We start from the raw sequence: 18,228 nt of genomic DNA on the forward strand, positions 1-18,228 counted from the left end.
AGATATTTTCAGGCGAGAATGTAGCTGTGTAAAGTTCAAATATCTGCTCGATTTATCAAGACATCATATATTTGCAAAAATGCTCCGACGTTTTCAGAGACGTCTAATTTTGTAATGCTTTGTGGCAGGTTTTGAACATCTGTGGCATCTGTTAATGTCAAATCTAGCCTTTCTTTAACAACATAAGCAAACTGCTTTTACATTTAACCCACTTTTCTGTTTAATTACATTTTAAATAATAATAATAATAACAACAATAGTATTTGTTTTGTTAAAAATGTGTTTAAAAACAAGTTTTATTGTGAAAGCTATATTCCAGATTAGTGGCTTGTTAAATGGTTAAAGTCTAGGCTGGCTTTATAATTGAGAATAAAGTAATATAGCTTGTCCCTCTAAAGAATTAAGTTAAACTCCATAGTTGAATAATGAGAAACATTATGTTACATATAAACCCAGCCATATGTTAGATCTGGTCATTTTGCTTATTAGAAACTTTTTATATTGGAAGTTAGCTTTTAACAAGCATGTAATGATTATGTTTAAATTAGGTGGTCTTTTTTTTAAACACATATCTCTTTAGAGCTAAACTGACAGTGCCAATGCCACACATTCAGACACAGTAGTAGATGGTGTTTTTAATACTATATGTGTTAGTAATAATAATAATAATAATAATAAATTTTATTTATGAGCGCCTTTCAAGTCACCCAAGGACACTTTACAATAGGATAAAACACTTAGTAAAACAATGGCAGAATAAGAACAATAAAATAAAAGCACAAGATAAAATGAACAAACTCCTGCTGTTGGACAGAAAGACTCAACTCAGTGGTAAATATTTTGGTTTTCCAATATATTAGCAATTGTCAGTGACATTTATATTAATCAGGCTGAACTTTAATCATACTTTAGATCAGCCTGTTTTACTTATTGTTTTATTTGTGCTTTGGTTTGGGGAAGTTGTTTCTGTACTGATCTTTTCCTGTCTTCTGTTATTAGACTTGAGATATGACTACACTATGCTGTTGCTGGTGACTCCAGTTAATTCTACAAGCCATGCTGTGTAAGTAAACAAACAACAACAGTTTGGTCTGCATTTCTTGAAAGATCACATCCCCCAAACTTAGTTTAGAGGGTCTACACTGTATATAGTGAAGTCTGCAAGTTTTCTAACAGCAAAATTTGTTTTGTGCCCAAATCATTTTGCACATCATTAGAATGAAAGTTATTGGCCATGTTTGCATAGCCCTTTTTAAAATGATGTTTTCATGACATTATCGTATGTTGGGTGGTGGTCAGGGCTATCCAGACTGACAAGTGGGACATTGAATGTCACCTCTCCGGTGGGGAGGGAGCCTGAGATTGTCTAAATTGGTGTCTGTTCTATACCAAATGCAGTAAAAAATGTTTTAAGAAAGCAATTAAGTTTGTGTTCCAAAGAATATGATTGTTTGCTTGCAGGACAACAGGAGAGATGAGTCCTCCGTCACAGATGGTGTGGTCAGTGAAGATGGTCGCCTGCAGGTTCAAGCTCATTGCATCTCCAAGCCACATTCACTGCCACTGTACCTAAGGGAAGTTAAAGACTTTCTTCTGCACTTACATTTGGATCACCTCGATCCATGATAGTCATTCAGGCAGTAATGCCTGGACTGGAAACAAGCCATCCTTAAAATATTACAACATTCCAGCTCATGTGTTGGATGAAAAACAAATGTGCTGTTTAAATTAGAGACTGCACTTGTGACAGAACAACAAATATTTTATTTTGATTATATAAGTAAGTACAAAACAAACTATTATTTATTTTCAGAATAATTAAATGTGAGACTTTGTTTCATTGTAAGATTATAACAGTGATGGCAATATAATTGTTTGTTGTTCAAGAGAACAGTGTCCAGTATGTTGGCTGTTATTCTTTTTTGTATTTGAAAATAAAAGTTGGGCTGATTTTAACATCATTACAAAAAGTGTTGTTAATTATTTTTAATCATATTCAGGTTACCACAAATTGTTTTTTCATTTAGTTGAATGTGAGATGTTTGTCAGTAGGTAAACAATTAGTATGGTGCAGTCAGAAATATCAAGTTATTCTTAATACTGCATACTTGCAATGAATAAGTTGTCCTAACAGTCATCTTAAGTAAGCTTTACTTAGAGGCAATGAGTTTGCATAGTTTTTTTGAGTTCTGGGAACTAACGAGGTTGTACAGTGTACTCAAAATGGATAAGTTGCCCTAGCTTTATCATCTTAAGTAAAACTTGACTCAATTTTTTTTGAGGCAACGAATTTGCATAATTTTTTTGAGTTCTGTGAACTAATTAGACTTTACAATGTACCGGTCCGTGGCCCGGGGGTTGGGGACCACTGACCTAGGGTGTCTGGGTGCCATGTGCAGTTATGTTCATCCTTATATTTGAACATGGTGTTTGTTAAAGGCGAAGTGTGATTCACAGAAAAGTCAATAACAGAATACCACTAGAGTTCAGATTAGGCCGGCCGGTCCACCCAGTCACGGTCCTCTGGGTCTCACTCTTGCTGCCCACATGAGTGTTGAAGTCTCCGATTATGATGACTGAGTCACCAGATGGAGCTCCCTTGAGCCACCCACTCAGTGACTGAATTGAGTGAATTTCAAATGAGAGTCAGGATCCTTTCAGTTGCATGAAGGTACAGGGAAACAACCCTCTAGTCCAACATACAGGATTAAAAATATACCCACCCCAAACCGCTGCCTCTTGCCAAGGGCAACTCCAGACTAGAACCGAGTTTGGCCAGGAGAATGGTTCCTGAGCCAAAGCCATGCACTGGGGATATGTAGCTAGTATCTCTCAAACATACGTACTAACTCAAGTTCCTTCCCCACTGGGTAGGTGAAGTTCCATGCCCCAATTGCCAGTCTCGATAGCCGGGAACTGATCTGTCACACATTGCACCCGATCCTGCAATGCTTCCTGTAGGTGGTGGGCCTACAGGAGAGTTACATGAACAAATTAGAGTCTATTAAACAGATATGATTAAAAGCACTGCAGTGCAGTGCCTTTAATACCTACGATGTGTTCTAATCACTGTGGAGATATTTAGAAAATATAGCAAAACACTGTAGTCAGCAGTAGCAAATGCTACACTGAAGTCTAGCAGGACAAGCATAGATATGAGTCCACTGTCAGAGACCATAAGAAGATCATTCATAACTTTCACTAGTGCTCTTTCTATACTGTGATGAAATCTGAATCCTGATTGAAATTCTAAACATTTTTCTGCAAACAATCACCCAGCTGTTTTACAACTACTCTTTGAAGAATTGTTGAAATAAAGAAAGGTTGGAGATTGATATATAATAAGCTAAGACAACTGGGTTAAGTAAAGGCCTTTAAAGTAATGGTTTAATTACTGCCACCTTAAAGACCTGTGGTGCATAGCCTGTTAATAGAGATAATGCTTGTTAATATAGAATGTCATGTTATTAAAAAACACACAGAAAACCCTGATGTATTATAACTTTTTTTATATTCACTTAAAGGTTGATTATTTTTACTTCACCAAGTCTTCGGTGATAGGTTCACACAGTCACAAGCAGTAGCATTGTACCTGATATATTTTACAAACATGAACATAAATCCTGCACCTTTGCTTGCTTGAACATTCAAGTATTCTGGGTCATTTGGTAAAATCAATTAGCAAAATAATTGATTTAACAGCTTGTAAATGCTAAATATATATATTGTAGTATATCAGAACCATACAAATAGTGATTACCTTGATGAAATCATATGCACATGACATGAAGTTGATACTCAGTAACCACATGCACACTTTTGTTTTAGCTATAACTCTGAATTCTGCCTGTTTAGGATGAAGAAGTCAGAATAATTATTAGTCCTTTACCTTGATTACAGATCTTTTTTTTTAATATATTTATTTTGTGTATGTACTGAATTGCAAAAAGTCCTGCCATTTTATGATATGATATACAGAAGATATACAACAGATACATTAAAATTGAAACTGAATTTATGACAGTAAGGAAGACAAAAGTGTTTAAACTGTTGTTTGCTGAATTGATTATATTGTTTTTGTTTTAGTTACAGTAGTAATAAGGAGGTATTGAATATATGCTTTGCTTGTCATTTGAACACATTAACTTAGAGATATGTTACAAGCAATTTTTAAATGACACTAAGTATGTATATAAAACACCTACAAATAAAGTGAACATCCATCCAATCATTTTCTTCTTATCTGAGTTGCTTTGGCAGCAGCAGGATATTCCAGATGTTGTTTTCCCCAGCAACATTTTCCAGTTCTTCCTGGGGGATCTTGAGATTTTCCCAGGCCCGATAAGATACAATCTCTCCTGTGTGCTCATGGGCTACCCGGGGCCTCTTTTTGACTGAGCATGCCAGTAAGACCTCCAACAGAAGACATATAGGAGGCATCTCGAGATGCCTGAAACATCTCCGCTGACTCTCTCATGCAAATGAGCAGAGGCTCTAATCTAAGCTCATTACCAGACAATTTAGGCTGAGGTTAGAAACCATATAGAGGAATTCCATTTCAGTTGCATGTATCCACAGTCTAATTCTTTTACTCATTTCTCAGAGCTCATGGCCATAAATGAGTGAGTTTTTGGAAATTTTGTCGTCCATCTGAACTTGTTCTAACTTCTCTTAAGGGAAAGTGATGACTGGATTTTTACAATAGCGGTTACTCGAGGTGGACGGTAGCACTTCTGTTATTGTTTTTTTAAGCCTTTGTTACTGTTACAATCAGTCAGAATATTCATCTACACCTAGTACATGTTGTCTACCCCAAGTATATATATTTAAGGCTCGGGGGAATGATGTTGCGTGGCTATTTATTCAAACTGCATGGACCTTAAGTAAGTGAATTTTATTTTATTTTATTAATGACGGGTCAACAAGTGATGACAATTGTTCATATTGGCTGAATATTTAAAAATCATTTCTGTTAGAAGTAACTTCAAGGGCTGAAGGAGAAAAGGACAAAAGAAGAGCACAATAACAGCAAAGATAACATTGGAATGAAGATAAAAGGTGCCCAGAAACATGGACACAACTTTTCCCTGGATAGATGAAACCTGTGAAGGACAAACAGTGTTCCTGGTAGTGACAGGAGAGCAGTCAGGATAATCAGACAAGCCTGCCCATAATGATAACTGAATGATGAATTAAGCAGGATATGGCACAGACAAATAATGTGTTTTTCATCATGTGCCAGACTCCAGTGTGTTGTTTTTTGTTGAATTTTTTTTTTATTTTTGTCACTTTTTTGATGAATAGTATCCTGTGAAGTAAGATAAATCAATTATATTTCTGTATTTCCATAATAGTGACATATGTTCTTATCAGTAAACAAAAACACAGAAATTTAAACTGTGACCAACTGATGGTAATCATTCTGTTTCACGTGTGTAATCAACCAAATAATTTCTACATATGTTAACAACAAACTGCCTCATTAAACCTCATTAACTGTACTGACTGTACAGTCTATGTTATACCAATAATCCATCTTTTATTATTTTTTTAGTCTATTACATTGAAGTCAGGAAGTGGAAAGAAAACCAATGTTTAGTTTTCATTTGTTTTTGTTGTTTTATTACAGATCCCGATTCCTTTGGAACAAGGTTCCAAGGAGACAAAACATTTCTTTGAGCATTCAATTTGTTGAAAACAACTGAAACTGGCTGTTTTACAGCTGATCAAAAGTTTCGGACCACAGGCCTTTAAAAGGCCAAATCTCTGCAAAAATGTGGATTCATTATTATTTTCCGTCAGGTAGTTAAAATGTCATAATTTTCTGATGGTAAAGGCAAAAAAACGTCCCCTTTTTGAACGTGGTCGGGTTGTTGACCTGCATAAGCAGGGTCTCTCACAGCGCACCATCGCTGCTGAGGTCGGATGGAGTAAGACAGTCGTTTGGAATTTCTTCAATGATCCTGAGGGTTATGGAACAAAAAAGTCAAGTGGAAGACCCCAAAAAATTTCACCAACATAGGACATTTTTTTCTCTGATGAGAAAAAAAATGTAACCTTAATGGTTCTGATGGTTTCCAACGTTACTGGCATGACAATCCCACAGAGCCCACCTGAGATGTTTTCTACGTGCCACAGTGGAGGGGACTTCTTCCAGGAGAATAACATCACTCTTATGGAACATCCTGCATGTTCTGTTCCCCTGATCTAAAACCAATTGATAACCTTCGGGGATGGATGGCAAGGGAAGTTTACAAAAATGGACAACAGTTCCAGACAATAGATGCCCTTTGTGTGGCCGTCTTCACCACTTGGAGAAATGTTCCCACTCACCTCGTGGAAACGCTTGCATCAAGCATGCCGCAACGAATTTGATCAACAGTGATCAACAATAACGGTGGAGCTATTCATTACTGAGTTCATGTTTGGAACTCTGATTTTTCTTTTTTTTTGGCGGGGGGGTTACAGGTTTTTTTTGGAGGTGTGGTCTTAAACTTTTAATCAGCTGTAAAACAGCCTGTTTTAGTTGAAGTGTTGTTTTTCAATAAATTGCATCCTCAAAAAATGTTTTGTCTCAGTCCCATTTCTTGTTGCATGTTGAAACTCTGATTTTTTTTTTTTTTTTTTTTTTTGGGGGGGGCATTTTTTAAGTGGTCTTAAACTTTTGTCTCATTGTCATTAGTTCATCTTATTTCAGTTTATTTAATGTGGAGTTAATTCTCTCTCTATTAATTTCTGTGTTCTTTTTCATCTGTCAGTTTACTGTCTATTTGTTATACAAGTTCTGTACTGACCTTTATAAATCCTGAATGTTTTCCAGGGTTAGCATAGTAAATAGGACAAACTCCAAATGAGAACATTGAGTATTTCCATGTTTTGTTTTGTTTTTTATAAAGTCTCTGTAATGATAGAGTTACTTTGAATTACACAAGTAACAAGTTTTGTCTGTTTTTGTTGTAGCCTCTCAAGTTTCTGGCTATGTTTTCTTTTTCTTTTTTTTTCTTTTTTTATCTCTAGTTGGGTTGTCAAAGGAAGCACGAGGAAGTCTGACATCTTTGTTGGTTCAGCCCATCTCTGCCCTCCTCGCCAAGACATTGCTGTCATCGCCATCCACGGGCCAGGAAGGCTCTTGTATTCCTCTAGCAATGCCTCCCAATACAGGTAAGCACACAGACTACAGGAAACCAGAGTTGCTAATAATGTCTCATTCAACAGAAAGTGTTTTCAAAAGTATGAGGGTTTGTTTTTGTTTTTTAAATTAATAAAAACAAACCAGCTTCAATCACAAGCGAAAAGTTACAGCATGCATGAATGGGGCAGTGTATGGAGCACATGAGTGACACAGCTTTAGGACATGTTTGGATTAAACCAGGCATTATGATCAAGGAAGCATTGTGCTTAAAAGCATAGGATATAGATTTATCAGTTCATCTAGGTTCCATTAGTCTCCCTTATCCTTAGGATGCCTATTGTGAGTTTAGGGTCTGTGTCTAGAGCTTGCATTTTTATACTGGATCTGTCTATCTTCCATCCAAAACCACTCTGTTAGGACAACTTTCTTAACCACTGCATATGTACAGTTGTGGTCAAAAGTTTACATACACTTGTAAAGAATATAATATAATGGCTCTACCGAGTGTCCCGTTATTTCTAAAACTCTGATTTTTCTCTGATAGAGTGATTGGAACAGATACTTCTTTGTCACAAAAAACATTCATGAAGTTTGGTTCTTTTATGACTTTATTATGGGTTAACAGAAAAAAGTGATCACATCTGCTGGGTCAAAAGTATACATACAGCAGTGCTAATATTTGGTTACATGTCCCTTAGCCATTTTCACTTCAATTAGGCGTAGCCATCCACAAGCTTCTGGCAAGCTTCTGGTTGAATCTTTGACCACTCCTCTTGACAGAATTGGTGCAGTTCAGTTAAATTTGATAGCTTTCTGACATGGACTTGTTTCTTCAGCATTGTCCACATGTTTTCAATGGGGTTTAAGTCAGGACTTTGGGAAGGCCATTCTAAAACCTTTATTCTAGCCTGATTTAGCCATTCCTTTACCACTTTTGATGTGTGTTTGGGGTCATTGTCCTGTTGGAACACCCAACTGCGCCCAAGACCCAACCTTTGTGCTGATGATTTTAGGTTATGTTGAAGAATGTGAAGGTAATCCTCCTTCATTATCCCATTTACTCTCTGTAAAGCACCAGTTCCATTGGCAGCAAAACAGCCCCACAGCATAATACTCCCACCACCATGCTTGATTGTAGGCATGGTGTTCTTGGGGTTAAAGGCCTCACCTTTTCTCCTCCAAACATATTGCTGGGCATTGTGGCCAAAAAGCTCGATTTTTGTTTCGTCTGACCACAGAACTTTCCTCCAGAAGGTCTTATCTTTGTCCATGTGATCAGCAGCAAACTTCAGTCGAGCCTTAAGGTGCCGCTTTTGGAGCAAGGGCTTCCTTCTTGCACGGCAGCCTCTCAGTCCATGGAGATGCAAAACACGTTTGACTGTGGATAACGACACCTGTGTTTCAGCAGCTTCAAATTCTTGGCAGATCTGCTTTTTGGTGATTCTTGGTTGACTCTTCACCCTCCTGACCAATTTTCTCTCAGCAGCAGGTGATAGCTTGCGTTTTCTTCCTGATCTTGGCAGTGACGAAACAGTGCCATGCACTTTATACTTACAAACAATTGTTTACACTGTTGCTCTTGGGACATGCAGCTGCTTTGAAATGGCCCCAAGTGACTTTCCTGACTTGTTCAAGTTAATAATTCGCTTTTTCAGATCCATGCTGAGCTCTTTTGACTTTCCCATTGTAGCGTTTGTGGGCGTTTGTATCCAATGAGCCCTATTTAACTGGCCTAAGAGAAGTCACCAGCTGTAGTCACTCATAATCACTCACAAGAAGTTAAGAGGCCATGCTATGAAGCTCAGTTCACTGACAACTTTGTAAGTCACCAAAATTGCTAATTCATGTTGCTGTATGTATATTTTTGACCCAGCAAATGTGATCACTTTTTTCTGTTAACCCATAATAAAGTCATTAAAGAACCAAACTTCATGAATGTTTTTTGTGACAAAGAAGTATCTGTTCCAATCACTCTATCAGAGAAAAATCAGAGTTTTAGAAATAACGGGACACTTGGTAGAGCCATTATATTATATTCTTTACAAGTGTATGTAAACTTTTGACCACAACTGTATATATAGCACTCATAGTTGAAAATAGTCTAGTTAGACTCACTGAGTGAAAAAGTTACACATATAACTTTTCTAAATTGGACCTCTGTGATCCTGTGGAAGCTTCCAACACTACTGCTGTTGAGCTCTCATTACATTACTTATAGATTTTAAATAAGAAACATTATAAATGTTATTTAAGGTAGAGCAGCTTGATGCATGAATGTAAAAAGGCAGAAAGGAGTATAAGAGGTAAGAGACATATAAGGAGGATTATGTGACAGTCATGGTGGAGATTAAAGAAGGGACTGATTCATTACTATAGCTTATTGTTACTGGTTCTTTTTAGCTACTAGTATATTACCCAAAGTTTATGGTGACATACAGTTTTGGTTTAATCATTATAGGAGCATGTTTTGTGCTGATGCTTAAACATAGATTGAGAAAAACTATGATGAGCTATTTATGCTAATTAGCAGTAACAAAATGTTGTATTTGCTAGTTCAATTCAATTTTAATTATACAGCGCCAAATCACAACAACAGTTGCCTCAAAGCACTATATATTATAAGGTAGACCCTACAATAATACATGCAAACCCAACAATGATATGACCCCCTATGAGTAAGCACTTTGCAGTGTAAATGTCTGAGAGCAACATAAAAGCTAGTTTTGTAAAAGTAATGACAAAAGATGTGTAAAACGTTAACTGAGAATCCATCACATTAAAGAAGAGACAAAAGAAATAAAGGTCAGAACTGACACCCCTAGTGTTGACCTGTCAGTAGGCAAATACATAGAGAAAGTCAATAATTTCCTTTGTGGAGCGGCTGCAATAAAAAGGGAAAAAACCCTCTTTTAATATAAAATCATCCTGGGCTGAACTGGATTCACGTTTGATGGCCATCTGCCTCAACTGATTGAAGTTAGGGAAGAGCAGAGACAGAGGAAAGCTGAGCACTTAGAAGCAATAAAAAATATGTCAAATATCAACCAGTGATTCTATTTACTGTAGCAGGTAACTTCATTTTGAAAGAATAAAACATTCCTTTAACAAGTGTCAGGCATGAGCAAGCAGTGTAGAGTATATTATCAACTGTCCTACAGATGTCCTGCTGCAATCCAATTACAGGCTTTGCATGGATCCCTTTCAATCATTTTGAGTCCAGTATCAGGGCATGTCACAGTCTGTCTATAATTACACTAAAGACATCTGTCCTAGATTTGATTCAGACTAGAGCTGAAAAAAAATTGTTTGGTTTAAAAATTAGCTAATCAAAAGAAAAACATGTTTACTGTTCAATCACAAATCATCTTTAGTTCGGGTTAGTTAATTTAGCTTTTCTTCATCATTTGACTGGATATTAGCCCCTGTTAAATAGAAGAAAGAAGTTATTTAACAACATAAAAATGACTGCCAGCCAAAACATTTTCAAATGAAATTAATCTAGTTCCAGTGCTGAACTAGAAATAATTTGGAAAATATTTATTAACTGCTGGATGTTTATTAATTTATTTCATCATAGATGTGGGGATATTTTTTAATCACAAGACAGCATTAAACAGAGACATTTAAAACATTGAAAAGGCGCATAAAGTTACATAACCAATAAAATATAAAATAAAGTGTTAAAAGAAAGTCTAGATTTGAAATGCAAGAATAAGTGTGTGAGATGCTGTTTCTGCAGCACTCAAATGGATAACCTTCACCAGCACCTACCCGTGCTTGCATATCAGTCACACTCTATGGTGACTCATGGAGTTCATAACCTGGAATTTCCAGCAAACATTGCTTGGTTAACTCACAGATGTGACCCAAATGCCTCCTCACCACTGCAACTCTAAGGTTTTGTGGAAGGGTTTAAAAAGCAGCATGTCCTGAGCGAATCTTAAGTCCTTTGTTTTTTATTCTTTATATGTTCTCCATATGGAATACATCGTCATATCATTTTATAGAATTTACTTATCTAGATTTGCAATTAGTACAAAATGTGTACACTACATTAACAGCATTGAGGTCATAGTCAAACATATTCGATTTAAAGGATAATTGATAGGGGGTTTTGGTACCTAAAGATTTTAGATGCGTTCAGAGCATGTGAAAAAATTTTTAATCAATCGCTGAACTGTCTAAAAATGATTTTACGGTAAATTTACTTACTTAGAATTGGAATTTAAATTGGTGACTGAGGGCTTCTGGAAGCCATGAACAAAACCATAATCTCAGAACCAGTTTTAAAACGGTTAATGAGTTGTATTGTGTACAGTATCAAAAAACAAGTAAAATCTCCTATAGACGGAAAAAAATATTGAACCATACAAATATGAATCCACTTATTCCCATCCTAAAGTAAGACACAAAACAGTTACTGATTTAGAGTTTTAGGCCAGAATGAACAAGCGTGGCCTACATTTTCATTTTGGCTTGCATGGATAAGAGAAACTTGGGAGAGTTTTGAAAATAGTCTACCTGTGTGCATCGTCATTTAAAAGAAATGCTTCTATCTAATCTAAACTGAAAATCAAAACGTAAATAGCAGCCGTATTATAACAAGTTGCACATTTATGTTACTGAAAGTTGAAAATTGTTCAGATTTGATGGAACCCAAACAAAGTGCAACAATGCTGCAGCCATTTTTAATAGTATTATTTGAGACTCTTATTTTTTGAATGTGCCAGAACTATGAAAAATGTTTCCAGACAAAGAGTGTCTAGATTGAGTGCTGACATTTTTTAGGTTTTATTTCTGGCACTCTGGTAGATTTGACAACACCATGTCTGGTCGTTTTTATTCATTTTTCACTGCTGTGCAGAAATTCGGTTTTTCAGAATAAGACAGCTATAGAAACTGATAAAAGAAGTTAAATTTGAGGGGCAACAGGGGACCTGATCCATTATACTCTGTATTTTATATCACCTGTTACTACAGCATTGTATTTCTATACAGATTAACTGTAATATAATAGAATAAATAGTTTGAAAGACATCATTACAACCGACCTCCTTCTGCTAAAAGGTGCAAACAATATAGGCAATACATCTGAGCAAAAATACTTGTTTCCAAATGTGATAATTAGGCTGGCTCTGAGAGAAAAGAAACAGAACCAGAAGAAAGCAATCAGCGAATGTCAAAGAGGCTAAGAAGCTCATAAAAGAAAATGTATATGAACACTACTTGCAAGCAGTATTTAAATGTTTTAATACTGCTGTGGAATGCTATGCAATGTGTGTAAGTTAGATTGCTAATGATGCTAATAATTCTGTTTATAACTAAAAATATATGTTTTTGTACCACAATTTTTTTCAAATATGACCATCATTGCACCTGTTAGTGGGTGGGATATATTAGGGAGCAAGTGAACAGTTTGTGTTGGAAGCAGGAGTGAAGATTAGATAACTGGGTCAGAGTATCTTGGAAGCTGGAGGTCTTGTGTGGTGCCCCCAGTCTGCAGTAGTCAGTATCCTTCAAAATTGGTCCAAGAAAGTAACAGTGAAGTAACTGTGACAGTGTAATGGGTGATCAAGGCTCATTGTTGTATTTGGGGAACAAAGGTTGGTCCCATTAGATGAGCTACTGTAGCTTCAGTTACCAAAAAGTTTAACGTTAATGGTTGGGTGTATTTGCATCAATTTTTCTTGTGAACACATGGCATCAGGATATATAATAGGAAGGAGGAGGTAGTGTGATGCTTTGGGGAAAGTGCTGCTGAGAGATCATAGGTCCTGCCACGTGGATGGTACTTTAGCACAATCTACCAGCCTATGCATTGTTGCAGACCATGTACACCCATTCATGGGAATGGCACTCCCTGATGGCTATGGCCTCTTTCAGCATGATACCACGAAGCAAAAATGGTTTAGGAATGGTTTGAGGAGCACAACGCATTTGAGGTGTTGACTAGACTTCCACGTTTCCCAAATTTCAGTCTAGTCAAGCATCTGTGGTATGTGCTGGACAAACAAGTCAGATTCATGGAGACCCGACCTGGCAACTTACAGAACTTAAAAGATGTGTTGCTAATATTTTGGTACCAGATACCACAGGGCATCTTCGGGGGTCAAGTGGAGTCCGTGCCTCGACGGGTCATGGCTGTTTTCACAGCAACAGGGGACCAACACATTATCAGGCAGGCGATCATAATGTCACACTTGATTGTATTTTGCCCTTTAATTTGAAGAGTATGTTAATAGGTTCTACAACTGGCAATGAAACTACTCTGTATTGGGAATACTAGCAACCTGAAATTTAGTTTTTAATGCCTCTTCATTGTCTCAGTGCGGCTTCAGAGGCTTTTCAACTTTTCTAGTCCATAAGGTAATAGCTCTGTAACTTTAATCAAAAGTATGCAGCTAGTGAGTTTGAAGAGATTAGTGAGCTTCCAGATAAAGAATTACAAGAGAAATAGAGGTGCATATGTTGTAAGTCATATTATACACCCAGTTTGACAGTGATTTCTGTAGAGTCCTAATTTCAGTATTTTTATTCAGTCAACAACTGCTGACACTAATTCAATATTAAAAAAATAGCTGCCCAAAACTTTTGCATTCATGAATACATTTGCTCTCTCGTCTTTTATTGCGTCTCCTTTTTATTGTAGTTGTATACCATCTTTCCTCATGTTATTTTTTAATATTTAATTATGTGAACTTTCATTGCTGTAAAGTTTGATTGGCATGAAATGATCCTGTTTTCTTGGTTCCACATCTTGTTCAAGTCATCAGCAGCAAATATGTCCTCTTGGGGGTTGTGTGGAGCCACTCTGGGCAAACGCCAGAGGTCCACAGTGGGCTACCGACTGTTAGGCCCAGTACTGGTATTAACTGTAGGGCACATGTGGGCTGACTGTGGACTGCCCACACAAAGCAGAAAGAAGCCCATAGTGGGTCTACAGTATGCCCATTCTTTTTTATTTGCTGGAGAGAAACAGCTGTTAACTAACCTACTGTGAATGAGAAAAAGAGGTGCAAGGCCAAGCTTTAATTCTAAGAGCTACTTTAACCTGTTTTTCATCCATCCATACACCCATCATCTTCCGCTTATCTTGGGCCAGGTCAGGGGGCAGCAGCCTAAGCAGAGAATCCCAGACCTCCCTCTCCCCGGCCACCTCATCCAGCTTATCTGGGGGAACACTATGGCGTTCCCAGGCAAGCCATGAGATATGATCTCTCCAGCTGGCCGAACTCCTCACCCTGTCTCTAAGGGAGAGGCCAGCCACCCTTTGGGGAAAGCTTATTTCCAGCACTTGTATCCCCAATCTAATTTTTTCGGTCACTATCTAAAGCTTCTGACCATAGGTGAGGATAGGGATGTCGATCAACCGTTAACTCGAGAGCTACGCTTTTATGCTAAGGTCTCTCTTCACCACAACAGACCGATACAGCATCCACATCACTGCAGTCGCAGCACCAATCAGTCTGTCGATCTCCCGCCCCCCTCACTTGTTAACAAGACCCCGAGATACTTAAAATTCTCCACTAATTCGTCCCTGACCCGGAGTGGGCACTTAACCTCACTTAACCTTAACATCCTATACTTCCAAAAGCACCTCAGTCGAATGCCTTCTCCAAATCCACAAAACACATGTTGGGCAAACTCCCATACACCCTTAAGTATATTTGAGAAAGAGCTGGTCCAGTGTTCCACGACTGGGATGAAAAACCACATTGTTCCTCCTGTAAGTTCAACTAACAGACAGACTCTTCTTTTTGGGACCCTGGCATAGACTTTCTTGGGAAGGCGGAGGAGTGTGATCCCTCTATAGTTGTAGCACACCCTCCGGTCCCCATGCTTGAAGATGGGAACCAAAATTCCAGTCTGCCAATCCAGAGGTATGACCCCTGATCTCCACGCAGCATTGTAGAGGCATGTCAACCAAGACAGCCCTACAACATCCAGAGCCTTCAGGAATTCAGGTCGAACATGGTCCATCCCAGGGGCCCTGCCACCAAGGAGGCCATGCCTCAGTAACCTTACCCCCAGTGGTGGACGAGTCATTCCCCTCATCCCCAGACTGTGCTTCCTCTATGGAAGACATGTGAGTTGGTTTAAGGAGGTCCTCAAAATATTCCTTCCACCACCTGACAATATCCTCAGTCAAAATCTCAGAACTCCTCCCACACCCAAGTTTTGGCTTCATCCATTGCCTGAGCCGCGTCCCACAGGCTATCCACCAAGTGGTGATCAGTTGACGGGTCAGCACCTCTCTTCACCCAAATGTCCAGAACACATGGCCACAGATCTGATAATACTGATCTAATAAAAGTTTCAAATTTGCCATTTGTTCTATGACTGCGGTGATGTTTTTTGACATCTTTACTACTACACAAGCAGGACTACGGATATTTACATTGGCATATTGAGGTACATGTGTGTTCCCACTTTTGTACTCTATTGAAGCATTTTGTGTATGTGAGTATGTATATAAAATGAAATGTATACAGTATAAATGGAAAATTCTTTCTTTCCTGCTTTTGAAAGTTTAAATCCTTTTTTATCTCGGTGTCTTTACTACAGTTCCCTATCACAACACTACCTTCTGCTCCCTCACTTTCTTATCCTGAGCCCTCTGTCTCTCACTTGAGTCTCTGCTCAGTCGTCATCTCTTGTTGTCCACATGCTTCCCCTATTGAATGTGTGTATGGTCTGTCTATTTCCATTTATTTCTCGATAAATCCAAGCAGCTGGTCTTTGAATGGAACACTGCATTCTGCCCTTTTCCAATGTTGCACAGATAACAGTCACACAGCCCACACACAGTTCATCAGTTTATGCACCCATGTGGCCTGATGGAGTGATGCACCCCTAAAACCCAGTGGCCAAAGACATGAGTACTATTGACTGAGTGATTGGGCATGTGTGTACCACATTCACTTTATTGCTTTTTTTCCAGTTGTGAATTTGAAACTCATTAGGTTTAAAACATTTCGGTGCTTTTGAGTATTGCAGTCAACATAATTTTTTTTTTGAATCCCTGAAAATCTATACCATGAGTCTTAGTTTGTAGATATTTTGGTTCAGTTATTTGTTTTTAGGTCTCTACTGGGCAAAACAGTAGATGATTTCTGTGTAGCAAATGGTGTGTCAGATGCTGTTCCAGTTCTGGCAGGGGTACTGTTGGTTTTCGAGTGGACATTTTGAATGTGTGTGAGTGTTTGTGTGCATGTGTTTGTCCCTGCTCTTAGAAGAAAGGCATCTTCGAAGACTGATCTTATTGTAGAGCCAATGGTTTTGCAAGGTAGGCTTCTTTTTCAAGTGTTTCCATTACTTCAAATGAGGCAGAAAGAGGGAAAGAATAGTTGCAAGGGAGGGAGCGAGTCAAAAGGGAAGACAAAGAGAGAAAGCGAGAGAGATGTAATCTGTCTCCAATCGATTGGCTGCACCTCTGACCACTCTTGGGATCCCACTATCATTTGTTTCCATCTGTCTGCCTCCTTTCATTTTTTTCTCTTTCTTTTTAATCCCGTTTCTCCTTATTTTCTCTTTTAATTCCCATTCAATTAAGGCTGGGTATATTGGCTGGCCATTGGTTAATTGCTTTGGGGCCCTCCATGGAGCTCACCAGACCTTAACGAGCTGATGTGGTTGACCTCACAGTACTTTTAGCAATGTACGTGTAAGTGAATTTGTGCATGTATGTTGGCATTTTTTTTAATGTGTGCATATTTAAAGTGGTGACCAGCTTGATTATTCCTTTTATGATATATTAAATTAAAGATCTAATTTTATTAGATCTGTGTAAGACACTAGCTTTTTCTGTATATGATCTATTTGATGTTAATAAATGTATAAATAAATAAATGTGCAATATGCAAGCCCACCTGCTATAACCCCACATACTTCATATTCTTGAGTTGCCATAAAAGCATTCATGAATACAACCTTTTACATAGCAGATAAGAAACATTTTTAACATTCAAAATGTTTAGCATTCATCTGCCAGACAGTTTATTTTATAAGCATATAGCTACCATTTTGAAATGTAAAGTTGTAGCGAATGTGTTTAGAAAGAAAATACTCCTGATACCCATTTCATATCTATAGCTAAGCTATAGATATCACACATCTATAGCTAAGCACTTGTTAACATTAACTTATACACATACTCAGGCACATTGGAGATGACTTGGCTTTCAAAGATCCATTGACAAGCAAACTACCAACCAGCTGGTCCTTTATGTCAAATTTCAGATTTAAAATCTTCCTATTTTTTTCAATTAGCTTCCTGTTTGAATTTTAGTTTGAAACTATTGTTGTTCTTTGCGTTCTTGCATCTCTAATTGCTCATGTTAATTAATACGTTAATGAATATCTGGTACTTTACTGTAGTCTGTGGCCATGTATTTGTATGTGTGAGTGTGTGTTTCTGATAGATGTCACTTCCCCCATGTGTTGTGCCCTTTAAAGATTGATTAATTCACTGAGCACACCCTGTCTAAATCGGGCCTTGGGGCTTTGGCGCCAACTCTATCTGAGTGGTGTGTCTGTTGACCAGACAATTACCAAGCTAGTCCATCACTATCTGTAAGGCCTGTTGCAAGCCCCAGTTTACCCTGGCAAGGCTGATTAATTGTACACACACATTTACACTTTCAAATGCCAGCAAGTACACACTTTCACACACTTTTCTGCATTCATGCATGTTCATATATCTTATTGGACTTGAAGTCAGAATCTTTGCAAGGCCAGAGTGTTTGTTGAATTAGCAGATGGAATGATTGCAGATACTGACAAAGATGTGACAATGACTCATAATGTCCTTCTGATATATAATGACCCAGCAGGTGTACTTGTGATTGGTTGTGTTTGCTCATATACAGCGTTTTACTTATTTATTTTTTAAATTGAAGCTAAATGCTATTTCTTCTTCCGATCTATGCTTGGCATATATCACAGCTAAGATACGCTTATGTAAAATAAACGTTTAAAAAAACATAGACTTGAGACTTGAGATGTTGGAAATACTCGCAGTTTGTTTTCATTTTTTATTGAAAGTGAAAGACAAAATTTAAAGAACTATAAAATATTTTACAACACGGTTATCCTGA

General features: G+C 37.7%; 1 protein-coding gene across 11 annotated transcripts in view; it reads left to right on the plus strand.

Annotated features, from left to right (window-relative positions):
- The window catches only part of naaladl2 (N-acetylated alpha-linked acidic dipeptidase like 2), a 460,659-nt gene that overhangs the window by 286,901 nt on the left and 155,530 nt on the right, over window positions 1-18,228 (plus strand). For all 11 annotated transcript variants that reach the window (XM_084921762.1, XM_084921764.1, XM_084921763.1 and 8 more), the window contains one exon: window positions 7,018-7,161. In XM_084921762.1, coding sequence (XP_084777888.1) covers window positions 7,018-7,161 — 144 coding nt within the window. The remainder of the gene's footprint in view (window positions 1-7,017; window positions 7,162-18,228) is intronic.

This window comes from Perissodus microlepis, chromosome 23, assembly GCF_051167445.1.
Source record: "Perissodus microlepis isolate ML-2025 ecotype Zambia chromosome 23, ASM5116744v1, whole genome shotgun sequence".
NCBI classification, from domain to species: domain Eukaryota; kingdom Metazoa; phylum Chordata; class Actinopteri; order Cichliformes; family Cichlidae; genus Perissodus; species Perissodus microlepis.